The sequence below is a fragment of the Dryobates pubescens genome, chromosome 6, assembly GCF_014839835.1.
Source record: "Dryobates pubescens isolate bDryPub1 chromosome 6, bDryPub1.pri, whole genome shotgun sequence".
Taxonomy (NCBI): domain Eukaryota; kingdom Metazoa; phylum Chordata; class Aves; order Piciformes; family Picidae; genus Dryobates; species Dryobates pubescens.
The window spans coordinates 1,597,349-1,610,799 of NC_071617.1; the positions used below are offsets into that span (position 1 = coordinate 1,597,349).

At 50.7% G+C, this 13,451-nt stretch overlaps 1 protein-coding gene across 2 annotated transcripts in view; it reads right to left on the minus strand.

The window, feature by feature from the left end:
- FILIP1 (filamin A interacting protein 1) overlaps positions 1-13,451 on the minus strand; it is a 55,798-nt gene that overhangs the window by 10,885 nt on the left and 31,462 nt on the right. The window contains exons 3-4 of one of the 2 annotated variants that reach the window (XM_054162535.1): positions 9,997-12,802; positions 1,410-1,467 (exon numbers count right to left, since the gene is read on the minus strand). In XM_054162535.1, the coding sequence (XP_054018510.1) occupies positions 1,410-1,467; positions 9,997-12,802 (2,864 nt within the window). Of the gene's footprint in view, positions 1-1,249; positions 1,468-9,996; positions 12,803-13,451 lie in introns of those variants that run through there. The other variant, XM_054162534.1, reaches the window with a different exon arrangement.

The following is a 13,451-nucleotide window of genomic DNA, read 5'->3' on the forward strand; positions in this document are numbered from 1 at the left end:
ACGTGACCACACTTCCTGCCATCTATCAGCAAATCACCAAGTCCTGGCACTGAGAACCCCTGAACCTAGGGCACTTGTCCCGTGCTCACTTCCCAGCCTGGCACACAGCTGCCTTGTTGATGGCTCTATTTGGTTGGTGGTTTGCTTTCTCTTGGGGCAGCTTTAGGCTGATTCCACAGACTGAGTAGATAAATTCCTATTGGATGTAAAGGGAAATGCAATGATGAGGTCTAAACAATGCCATGGGTCTGGTAAGTAGCTGCAGGAACTACCTCTTGCTCTCTTGTCAGCTGCTTTGCCCTAGCAGGCACCAGCTGGTCGCTTTTGCTTGGCTGTTGCTGACCTTGGCTGCATTCTCGCTGGGGCTGAGTGAGTGACTCTCTGCTTCTCTCCTCTTTCTTGTTCCCTTGGCTGGGAGGGGGAAGCTATTGGCAACCCCCTGGTTTGGCCCAGGGGGGGCTCCTGTGCTGTTTATGATTGTAAATCCCTGTCCATACTCTGTGTTTGGTACCTGTTCAGTGCATTCCATAGCTCTAGACTGGAGTTTGGCTTGCAAATACACCTGAGCTGGGCTGCCAGCTTTACTGGGGGGGGAGAGGGGAGTAATTGTCTCAAATTAACTGGGGGGTAATTCTCGCACATTAATTAATTGGGGGGGTAATTATCTCCAATTAATTAGCTGGGGGGTAATGCTCTCAAATTACCTGGGGGAGGTGATTCTCTCTAATTAATTAGCTGGGGGGGTAATTCTCTCAAATGATCTGGGGGGATAATTCTCTCCAATTAATTAGCTGGGGGTAATTCTCTCAAATGATCTGGGGGGTAATTCTCTCCAATTAATTAGCTGGGGGGGTAATTCTCTCCAATTAATTAGCTGTGGGGTAATTCTCTCAAATGATCTGGGGGGGTAATTCTCTCCAATTAATTAGCTGGGGGGGTAATTCTCTCCAATTAATTAGCTGGGGGGTAATTGTCTCCAATTAATTAGCTGGGGGGGGTAATTCTCTCCAGTTAATTAGCTGGGGGTTAATCTCAACCCACCACATCTCCCAGGCTTCACTGCGGGAGCAGAAGGATGTGGTTACTTCGGCGGTCAGTGCACACGTTATTAGTTCGTTGTTAAGTGACAGCCGCAGGACTTCATTAGTACAGGCAAACCCGTGAGCAGCTACACAGCCAGGGGTGGGGTGGGGGTGGGGTGGGGGCTGACTTCCCGGGTAGCAGTAAAACCTGCGGAACATACCCCCTGAGCCACCGCCGTCAGCCCTGCCCCCCGCCCAGGGAGGCAGCGCTGCCGGCTGGAGATTTCTTCAGCTCTATTTTCATGGACTGAGTCTCGGCACGAGGCTCGAATTTGGGCACATTTCCTGCTCCCGGGGCCGCCACTACCGCCTTCCCTGCCTTCATACCTTTGGACACGGGAATGCGGGTGGGGGCAGGTCTCGGGGACGACCCATCCTGTCCTGTCTGCAAAAGAGAAACACAGAGACAAGTGAGCGGCCGGAGAGCGCTTCCTGCCCGCAGCCTGCCCTGCTGGAAGGGCAGACGGACCCGCCGGTGCCCCTGCGAGGGACTCACACACGTGGAGTGCAAAGGGATGGGAAGTTTACATGGGAAAGCACTTGGTGTTTTGATGGGATAGGGTAGGGTAGCATTTGTCGTTGGGATGTGCTGCCCAGGGAGGTGGTGGAGTCCCCGTCCCTGGAGGGGTTCAAGAGGGGATTGGATGTGGCACTTGGTGCCATGGTCTGGGCATGAGGTCTGTGGTGACAGGTTGGACTCCATGATCTTTGAGGTCTCTTCCAACCTTAGTGATACTGTGATAGGCTAGGCTAGGCTAGAATAGAACAGAATTAACCAGGTTGGAAAAGACCTCAGAGATCATCCAGTCCAACCTATCACCCAGCACCATCTGATCAACTCAACCATGGCACCAAGTGCCTCATCTTAAACACCCCCAGGGATGGTGACTCCACCACCTCCCTGGGCAGCACATCCCAATGGCCAATCTCTCTTGCTGGGAAGAATTTCTTCCTCACATCCAGCCTGAACCTTCCCTGGCACACCTTGAGACTGTGTCCTCTTGTTCTGGTGCCTGGGAGAAGAGACAGCACACTGAACCTTGAGGTCCCTTCCAACCCTAACAATTCAGTGATTTTTCCAGGCAGTAACATCAGAGCCTTCTGCCTGCACCTCCAGCATCCATAGGAGAACTGTTCCTCAGCCTTCCAACACAGCTCAACCCCCCAAGTGTGCACACACACACACAAATTACAGTTGGAACAGCTGAATGCTGTCTGCCTGGCAGGAAGGAAACCATCTTCAATAACTAAAAGCAACATTTACAATAGCAGGCTGAAGGCTACTATGGAACTCACATGTAGATGTCAAAACAAGTTAGGCCCATACAATTCTGCAGGGCAAAACATGCAAATGCTTTCCATCAGCCTTGGGAAATACCTCGGCGTCCCAGGGAAGCCAAATGACAAACATCTTGTGCTCCCTGAAAGAGCTCCACAGTGTGTAAACATGAGGCAATCAAACGGAGGAGCTGGAATCTCAGGCATTCCTTCAGCTTCATTCTCATGTAAATCATTAACGAAGGATTTGGGCTCTTTCAAGTTACTCATTTCAAGCCCAAATCGCTCCAAAGCACTTTCAAAAACAACTCTTAACTTGCTGTAAGTTTCTTAGTTGCCTTCCTTAGGGCATGCTAACGCGGTGAGCACAGGGAAAGCAGTGCCTGCTTCACGGGCAGCTGGCAAAAGCGTTTGTGTTTGCCGTCTGAGGTGACACAAGCGTGGCCCTTCAGCCAGCGGTGCTCTCTGGCTAAGTCCTCCTCAGGCTAAGCAAGCAGACACTCTCTGGTACATGTCTGTAGTGGCTGTGGCACAGAACCCACAGCACTGCCTCTCTCTTGGTCATTTCTTCCAAGAAACAACCTCTAAGCCAATTCCTTCCAGCCCTGCTTGTCAGGAGGTTGCTGTCTGCTGTTTGATACAGGAACAACCTCTAAGCCAATGCCTTCTAGCTCTGTTTTTAATGGAACAAAACTAGAAGTGGGGAGATTCAGATTGGATGTTAGGAAGAAGTTGTTCCCCAAGAAGGTTGTGAGAGCCTGGCACAGGTTGCCCAGGGAGGTGGTGGAAGCCTCATGCCTGGAGGTGTTGAAGGCCAGGCTGGATGTGGCTCTGGGCAACCTGATCTATGCCCATAGCAGGGGGGTTGGAACTGGATGATCCTTGAGGTCCCTTCCAGCCCTGACAACTCTATGATTCTGTTTGTCAGTAGGTTGCTGTCTGCTGTTTTGATACAGGAACATGGCTCAAAACACAAACCAGCTCTTGGCTCCAAGCAAAAACCAACTCTCACATTGCCAGCACAGAGGCCCCAGGGTTCTTGGAGTGCCACTGGCTGGCTCTGGGCTGGCAGGAGGTGGTGCTGGGACAGCACAGGGGGTGAGGGGAGGTTAGTAAATACACTACTGAGTGAGAGAAAGAGAGGCTAAGCTGGTTAGGTCGATAATCAGGGCTCACTGCAGACACCAGCAGGTATTATTAAGCCATGTGGCTGCAGTAAGTTTGGTTTTCTTCCTTCAGTGGCCTGTCCAGTCTGAAGGCACAGAATCTTGAGCAGGTTTTGGTGATTTATAACAGCTCCTGCTTAGTGCATTTTACTGACACACACCCCCCTTGGCTTTGGGAATGTTTTAATAACAAAGGAGCTTTTCCAGCACTTGTTCCCTTGATCAGGTCAGGGACCAGGTTGCCCTGGACAGAAATGGTTTGGTTCAGTGGCTGACACAGATACCCACTGCAGGCTGAGATGCCCTGGGCCACTCCAGCTATCTGCACTGGGCTGGCAGATAAGTCAAAAGGACTCAAGGACACCTGCAACCTGCAGTAAAGCAGCTGGAAGTTAGGTAGACTACTTGATAGCACTTAAAATAGCACTGAAGAAGAATGTTTAGGGCAATGGAATCCTGGAAGGGTAGGACTTGAGATGTACTCAGTACAGACAGTGGAGCCCAGCAGGCAACTTACAGAATCACAGAAACCCATCTTGTCTCTCTGCTGCCACAGGACATGCAGCCAGCACCATGCACCTCTACATGGGCAAAAGAGCTCACCTCTGCATCTCTAGAAACTCTTAACAGAAGCTTAGAGCATGCTCAGGACCCCTACAACGAGCTAATCATAGATGCTGATCTCAAACTAAAAGGTGCCCAACTCAGAGTAGCCCCAGAGCTGCTTTAACCTGTGCCCAGTTAGCTCTGGCACCCCACAGCCTTTCAGCCCTGCCTTGCTGCCTCAGTCACAGGATGCTTTGCATGGTTGGTGCTGTGCCACTGTGCTGGCACCACTACAGCCAGGATCCCCTCTGCTCCCTCCTGTCACTGGATTCACTGCCCCCCCCTGGCACCACAAACGGCTTGGCACTGGATGCCAGGCTTGTGGGAGGGGAGGTACATGGGGATCAAGTGACAGCAGGGCTGACACCCCCAGAACCACAGAGTGGTAGGGGTGGGAAGGGACCTCTAGAGATCATAGAATTGTCAGGGTTGGAAGGGACCTCAAGGATCATCCAGTACCAAGCTCCCTGCCATGGGCAGGGACAGCTCACACTATAGCAGGCTGCCCAGAGCCACCTCCAGCCTGGCTGCAAACACCTCCAGGCAGGAGGCTTCCACCACCTCCCTGGGCAGAATTTTCACAATTTTTAACCCTATTTTTTTCAGCATTTTAAACCCTATTTCAGGATCTGAAACCCAACCTATTTGCTTCAGAATTTTAATTCTATTTCAGATTTTTTCTTTACCATTGCAGAATGTTTAATCTCTCTCAGAACTTCACCACTTGCTTCAGAATGTCATCTATTTCAGAATTATCTCCCCCTTTGTAACTTGGCAGTGACTGACAAAGGCTGGACAAAGGCCACGAGAAGAGTTAAAAGAAATCAGTAAGTAAAGGCTACAAGCTAGGAAGGCAGCTTGTATCAGTTTGTCAGTGTCTTCATCGGTGATCTGGATGAGGGCACTGAGTCCAGCAGCAGTAAGTGTGCAGAGGACACCAAGCTGGGGGCAGGAGCTGATCTGCTGGAGGGTAGGAGAGCTCTGCAGAGGGACCTTGCCAGGCTGCACAGATGGGCAGAGCCCAAGGGCATGAGGCTGAATGCATCTGAGTGCCAGGTTCTACACATTGGCCACAGCAACCCCAGGCAGTGCTACAGGCTGGGGTCAGAGTGGCTGAGAGCAGCCAGGAAGAGAGGGACCTGGGGGTACTAGTTCACAGTAGCCTGAACATGAGCCAGAAATGTGCCCAGGTGGCCAAGAAGGCCAATGGCATCCTGGCCTGAATCAGGAACAGTGTGGCCAGCAGGAGCAGGGAGGTGATTCTCCCCCTGTGCTCAGCACTGGTTAGGCCACACCTGGAGTCCTGTGACCAGTTCTGGGCTCCTCAGTTTAGGAAAGATGTTGAGATGCTGGAAGGTGTCCAGAGAAGGGCAACAAAGCTGGGGAGGGGTCTGGAGCACAGCCCTGTGAGGAGAGGCTGAGGGAGCTGGGGTTGCTTAGCCTGCAGAAGAGGAGGCTCAGGGAAGACCTTCTTGCTCTCTCCAACTCCCTGAAGGGAGGTTGTAGCCAGGTGGGGGTTGGTCTCTTCTGCCAGGCAAGCACCAACAGAACAAGAGGACACAGTCTCAAGCTGCACCAGGGGAGGTTCAGGCTGGATGTTAGGAAGAAATTCTTCCCAGCAAGAGAGATTGGCCATTGGGATGTGCTGCCCAGGGAGGTGGTGGAGTCACCATCCCTGGGGGTGTTTAGAAAAGAGCCTGGATGAGGCACTTGGTGCCATGGTTGAGTTGATCAGATGGTGTTGGCTGATAGGTTAGACTTGATGATCTTGAAGGTCTTTTCCAACCTGGTTAATTCTATTCTATTCTATTCCATTCCATTCCATCCCATCCCATCCCATCCCATCCCATCCTATTCTAACTCAGTTCCTCAAAATCCTATCAATGTTGGTCTTTTCTGGATGATCACAACTTGTGTTTTCTGCCTGGGGGGGCTGCAGTGTGTTTGCAAAGCAGCCATTTGCAAAGCAGATGGTGAGTGCACAACTCCTCTACTTTTTGTCTCAAGGGGTTAGGGAGGAAAAGGCACATTTGAGCTTGTTCAAAGTTCCCTGCTCAGCTGACCAAGGACCTTTAAAACAAAGAGAAGCATAAGATAAAATAAATCTTCTGGTTGAACTGTTGTCCTTATGTTCCAAGTCAGGGAGGATGAAGTGAAGGAAGGAGACACTTTTGAGCCAGCTAAAAAAAAATCACAACACAACCCCAGTTTTGTCTGCCATGGTTCAGTGCATCAGCACAGCACAGACAGACCAATGGTTAAAAAAAGAATGAGGAGCACTTGAACAAAGAAGTTTTCCCAACTCCTGTGAGACAAAGAAGGCTGTAAATGCATTAACTCAAGACTCAGAAGTAAAACTGAGCAGCTACTTCTAACGGGCAGGGAAATGTTGCGAAGGATTTACGAAGCAGCATCAATGTGGGGAGCGCGAACGCATGTGCAGCGCCAAAGAGATCCATGGGATGAATGCAAGTTCTCTGAAGTCAGGGAGGGCTCAAAATGGGAATGGCAGCCCCTCTCCCAAAGTGTGGAAGTGTATCTTAAATGCAGACTGACACTTGAGCTTGCAGAGAGGTGGCTGGAGGGGCTCGCGGGAGGGGTGTGCAGGCTCCTGCGCGGCCCCGGCAAACGGACGGGGAGGACTATTCACTGTTTGTCAGGAGACAAGAAAGAGGCTGCAAGCAATGAAGGTAGTGCATAAAAGGTGGCCAACAAAAGAGCATGTTTCCCAGAGCCCACAGCTGAATCTGCTGCCCCCCTGATGCTGTGGAGACAACAGCATAAATGAGTTCAAAAAGCAATTAGAAGAATCAATAGAAGAAAACTCTGCCACGGTCTATTAAGCACAAAGATGTGGCTACAGGCCCTGGGCCGGAATGCAAGAGCCACCTATTGCCAGAAACTGGGAGCAGACGCTGGGGGGAACATTGCTGTGTGTTTACCCACTTCAAATAATCCTCCTCCAAGCATCTGCTGCAGGCTCTGTCTGGCTAAGTAAGCTTTTGGACTAACGGGGTACTGTTGGGTTTCTATTTTGCTTCACTTCTTCTTTCCCAGGGTGTTTCCAACTAAAGCAATGCAAAACCATGGCCAGTTGTTGGAGCTTGAAGGGGGAACTTTAGCTTAGTCCCTGCAAAGACTGAAAGTAACAGAAATTGCCATTGGATGTAGAAGAAAAATAGTGACAAGGTCTATAGAATTCATTGGATTGCTAATGGGATATAGAGCAGAGGCAGAAACAGTTCTTGCTCTTTTCTTCTGTTTGCAACTTTCCTCCCTTATTACAGGAAGGATCTGGAGGTGCTGGAAGCTGTCCAGAGTAGGGCCACAAGGATGAGCAGAGGGCTGGAGCTGCTCTGCTGTGAGGACAGACTGAGGGAGTTGGAGCTGTTCAGTCTGGAGAAGAGAAGGCTCTGAGGAGCCTTAATTGTGGCCTTCCAGGATCTGCAGGGGGCTCCAAGAAAGCTGGGGAGGGACTTTTGAGGGTGTGAGGGAGTGATAGGACTGGGGGGGATGGAGCAGAACTAGAAGTGGGGAGATTCAGATTGGATGTTAGGAAGAAGTTGTTCCCCATGAGGGTGGTGAGAGCCTGGCACAGGTTGCCCAGGGAGGTGGTGGCAGCCTCACCCTTGGAGGTTTATGCAGCCAGGCTGGAGGTGGCTGTGAGCAACCTGCTGTGGTGTGAGGTGTCCCTGCCCATGGCAGGGGGGTTGGAACTGGCTGAGCCTTGAGGTCCCTTCCAACCCTGACAATTCTATGATTCTATGATTCTTCTTGTACCCTTGCCTGGGGACCTCTGTTTTGACTGCTGTGAGGTAATGGGAAGAAGGAAGGGAGTGGGGGAGGAGATGAACAGGTCCCCTGCATCCATCCCCAGGGGTCTGAGGAGTTTCTGTGTTGTTTATAGATTGTAACTACCTCTGTATTGTACATCTGTTGTATATTTTATACATATTCACTGCATCTTGTATTTCTAGAGTGCAGTTTGCTTGTCAACAGAGCTTCATTTGCTTCCAAAACCTTCTGAGCTACTCTGGCAATGTTATTTTGGGAGGAGCTGCTCTCACATTAGCTGGGGGAGGAGGGTAATTTCAACCCATCACACCAGTAATGATGCTGGTGGGAAAGACTCTGAAAGTCCAATATGTTTAAAGACAGAGGTAAGAGCCTGATCTAAGTGAAAAAGTAGCCAAGCTACCACCACAGAGAGAAGGCAGCAAAGCAGGATTGCAGCACAGCACTCATAGAAGCTGAGAGTTTCAGAGGAAGAGAAAGAGCTTTGTTAGCCACTGGCTGAAAAAGGCCTGGAGTGGTTCTGTGTCTGCCTGTTTGTTCCTTTGGAGTTCAGTATTACAGCAGGCATTAATTAAATTCTAACTCTAATGGGATTACATCAAAGAAGCCTGCATGACCAGGCTCTCAAGACCCAGCAGCTGGGCTGAAAATCATCAGGAGTGTTCTCAGCAGTCAGAAATTGCACCCATCAGAATTAAGAATACAGTTCCCTGCTCGGTCATCTCCATCATTCGCTGTCCCTCGCCCTCCCCCTTGCAGTTAGACAGGATTGCCACTATGAGCACAGGCTTTAAATGAACTCTGAAGGGACTGCCTTGCAAAGTTATCTCTTGGGGAAAAATGCCAACAGCAGAGCAGTATCCAACACTGGTACAAAATTCTGACTTTGTACTTCAATTCCTATCTGATTTGAAAATCAGAACTATAAATCAGAACTGCTTGAAGTCATATCTGAAACACATGTGTAGGAATGCACCTTCCCTGGAGGTGCTCACAGCCAGCCTGGCCTTGAGCAGCCTGGCCCAGTGAAGGTGTCCCTGCCCATGGCAGGGGGGTTGGAACCAGATGATCTTTAAGGTCCCTTCCAACCCAAACCATTCTATGAATCTAAGAAGTGAAGAGTTTCTCTTCAGCCCATCCATGTGCCCTGCAGGTGTCTCAACCCATGGTTGTCCTTCTCCTTACCATGAAGCTAACCTGAAGGGATCCTAGAGGAAGGCTGCAGAGTGGATTTTCATGAGGGTGTCGAGCAACAGGACAAGGGGGAATGGTTTGAAGCTGAGGAAGAGTAGGTTTAGAGTGGGTCTTAGGAAAAAGTTCTTCAGTACAAGGGTGGTGAGATGCTGGAATAGGCTGCCCAGAGACATTGTGGATGCCTCCTCCAAGGCCAGGCTGGATGAGACCCTGAGCAGCCAAGTCTCGTTGCAAGGTGTCCCTGCCCGTGGTGGGGAGGTTGGAACAGATGATCTCTAATCATAGAATCAATAAGGTTGGAAGAGACCTCAGAGATCATCAAGTCCAACTTCTCACCCAACACCTCATGACTAACTAAACCATGGCTCCAAGTGCCTCGTCCAGGCTCTTCTTAAACACCTCCAGGGATGGTGACTCCACCACATCCCTGGACAACACATTCCAATGGCCAAGCTCTCTTTCTGGGAAGAATTTCATCCTAACATCCAGCCTGAACCTCCCCTGGCACAGCTTGAGACTGTGTCCTCTTGTTCTGTTGGTGCTTACCTGGCAGAAGAGACCAACCCCCACCTGGCTACAACCTCCCTTCAGGGAGTTGGAGAGAGCAAGAAGGTCTCTCCTGAGCCTCCTCTTCTGCAGGCTAAGCAACCCCAGCTCCCTCAGCCTTTCCTCACAGGGCTGTGCTCCAGACCCCTCCCCAGCCTCGCTGCCCTTCTCTGGACACGTTCAAGAGTCTCAATGTCCTTCTTAAATTGAGAGGCCCAGAACTGGACACAGGACTCAAGGTGTGGCCTAACCTTCCTTCCTTCCTTCCTTCCAAGGTCCCTTCCAACCTGAGCCGCTCCAGGATGACCACACGAGACTACGCTACTCACCACTGACTGTGTTCCGCGGGTGGCAGATGTTGTGGCAGGAGTGATGGTGATGGTACTCGTCACCTTGCTGGCTGCGGGGCGCGGGGCCAGGTTGTTGCGGGGCGAGCGAAGGACAGTCCCGGTCACCACTTCCTTCTCCGCCGCGACGTTCACCGGCCTGACCGTTATCAGCGGGCTGGCCCCCTCGGGCGCGGCCGCCGGAGAGCGCTTGAACTGCGAGCCCAGGTGGATGTGGATTTTGTTGTCCTCTGTGGTGATGATGTTGGCGTTGGCGTTGTACTTGCGGATGGGAGTGGGAACGGTTTGCTTCTCGGGGGTTACTTTGAAGACGGCCCTGCCCATGGTCATGTCTTGTGACTGCGGAGAGACGGAGATCTCCGCCGGGGCCGCGGATGTCGACACCGTCATAATCTGGATCGGAGATGCGGGCCTGTCCGCGAAAGGTCCTCTCCCTCCCTCTGGGGACTTCTCCCTGGAGAACGTTGTTATAGTGACTGGCGACATGGATCGGTCTGGGCCCATGGGACTCTCGCCGCCTTTTCCTTTCGGTGGCACGACGTTCGGAGAGGGGATGATGGTTATGCGTGGCTTCTGAGTGCCCAGCGTGGGGATGACGGTGGTGCTGGAAAAAAACTCCTCCGAGGTCGGACTGGTGATCTCCAAAGTAGCTGTGCTGTTCTCGTGGTCCGGCGTCACCCGGATATGAAGAGGTTGACCCTGCTTCGGTGAAAGGACAACCTCCCCGGGGTGAGACGCGCTGCTCTGGCTTCGGGCTCCTTTGTCAGCAGCTGCCGGAGCCCCGGGTTCCCTCTTTCTCATCCACGGTATCCAAGACTTCCTCATTGCAAGTTCATTCGCCGCCGGAGGGTATCTCTCGAGCACCGAGGAGCGCTCCGTGGGTTTCTTCAGACCTACCTGTCGCAGGTTGCTCATGATGTGATTCTCCTCCTGGAAAGACTTCCTTATAAACACTGCTGGGGTCTCCTCTTCTGCCGCCTCGCTGCTGACAGCATCAGTTTGCACGCCGGTGGACGTCACAGGAACGTCCATTATTCTCCGCCCGTTTATGCTGGGCCGCAGGGCGCGGCTGTAGCGCTTCGACAGCTCCAGCTCTCGCGTTAGGCTCACAACCTCCTGCCCCATGCTCTTGTTTTTGTTCTCTTCTTCCACAAACCTCTGCTGCAGAACGGAATAGTCGACTTGGAGCTGAGAGAGCTGGTCCTCTTTGTTCATCAGCTCGTGGATTTTTTCCTTGAGAGCCTGAACTTCCGCTTTCAGGTCTCTGCTTTTGGCCTCCTCCAGCCGAAACCTGTGCCGCAGCTCTGCCTCCTGGCTCACCGCTTCGCCTTTCTCGATCGCTTTCGTTTTGGCGATCTGGAGCTTCATCTCCTCCAGCTGCTGGGAGAGAAAGTTAGCTTTATCCTGCTCGGTCCTGAATTTCTGCTCCAGCTGGTCATACTCATCTTCTGTCTTCATCAAATCTCCTTCCACCACCTCCAGCTGTTTGAGGCGTTTCTTCAGCCTTTCGATCTCCACAGTGAGTTCTTTAATCTTGTTGTCCTCGTGGCAGCCGTGCTCTGGTCCTTTCCTGCTTCGGCCCCTCGTGATTTCTCTCTCCACTTCCTCCATACCATCGATCCTTTTCTTTAACAGGTCAACCCTGCAGCTCAGTTCAGAGGATCTTTCCTCTTCACTTCTCAGCCTGCCAATTAACTCATCCCTTTCCTTTGTCAAACTCGACACTTTTTCCTCCATTTCGGATTTCAGCCTCAGAAATTTCTTACTCTCTTCTATCAGCTTCTCTGTTACATCCATAACTTTCTCTTGCTCGACTTTAAAACTCCTGTTCAGCCCCTCCACTTTTTTCTCCTCCTGTTTGATTTTTTCCATCATGTTTTTTCGTTCGTCCACCAGCATGACAGTAAACGACTTCAGCTTTGTAAGGTCGTCCTTTAAGCTTATTTCAGCCTTTTCCAGCTTGCTCTCGGATGCCTCAAGGTCCTTCACTCGAGTCTTCACCACTTCCAACTCGTTTATCAAGTCCTTGGTCAAATTCTTTTCTTTCTCCAGGTTTAAGTGGAGCTGGGTGCATTCGGACTTACTTCTACTGAAAGCCTCTTCCAGCTTCTCGAGTTCCGACATTCTTTTCTGCAGTTTCTCCACTTCAAGCTTCAGCTCCTTGCTGTGGTGCTCTTCCTCCTGCAGTTTGCTTTTCAGCTCTTTACACTGGGATTCCGTTTTTGTGATCTCCTCGTCTTTGCCCTCCATTTCGAGGACGCGCTTGCGGAGGTTCTCCACCTCCGCCATCAGGCTGGAGTTCCCGCATTCCCCTTTGGCGATTTTATCTCTTAGTTCCTGAAGCTCCTCCTCAGCTTTCTGCAGGTTCTTGTTGGTCTCTTCCAGCTCTTCTATTCTGCGAGTCAGCCCCACCAGTTTCAGCCTCAGCTGCCTGTTGTGGGACTCCTGATTAGCCAGCTTAGCACTCATCTCCTCATGCTCTTGACAAAAGGACGACGTCTTGCGGTCAAGTTCCGCCTCCAACCTCAGCAGCTTTTGGCCATCTTCTTTCGTTTTTGCACTAACAAGTTTGAGCTTTTCTTCCTCTTCCTTTAGTTTTTGGGTCAAGTCCTGGATTTTCTGGCTTTGTTGGCCAAGCTGTTCAATATGCATTTGCCTTTCATCCACCAGCATGAGTGCAAAGGATTTGAGCTTGACCAACTCTTCTCGGAGTTTATTCAGTCTCTTTGTATGCTCCTTCTCCTTCCGGGCCTGATAGATCTTCTCCTGCTCAAGGAGTTTCTTCAACCTGGAACAAGTCAGAAAGGATTCATTAAATACATATACAGACAAATAAAAACAAATATATTATTCCTATACCTTTCTGGGACCCTTCTGTAACTTTTGGGGACCCTTCTATTAACCTTTTGGGGAGACTTCTATTAACTTTTTGGGGACCCTTCTGTTAACTTTTGGGGACCCTTCTGTTAACTTTTGGGGACCCTCCTGTTAACCTTTTGGGGACCCTTCTAGTAACCTTTTGGGGACCCTCCTGTTAACCTTTTGGGGACCCAGCCTGTAGTACTGCAGCCCCACAGTTACCTTCCCAAACCAAAGATTTTAACTTCCTCAAGTCAACTGAAAATAGCATCAAATCATTTACAGATCTGAAAAGCAGTGAAATCTCATACATGTGTAGCTCTATAAATATAGATATATATAAATAAATCAGGTTTCATTTCCTTTACAGTTATTTCTCTGTTAGGACAATGCTGGTGAAAGTAGCTAATATCCCAACAGGATATTATTAACCTGCTGCGGTGTGAGGTGTCCCTGCCCATGGCAGGGGTTTGGAACTGGCTGAGCCTTGAGGTCCCTTCCAACCCTGACAATCCTGTGATATTACCCACTCACCAACCCATTTACCTCAACTTGTTTTACAAGGTGGATTCCTCCTT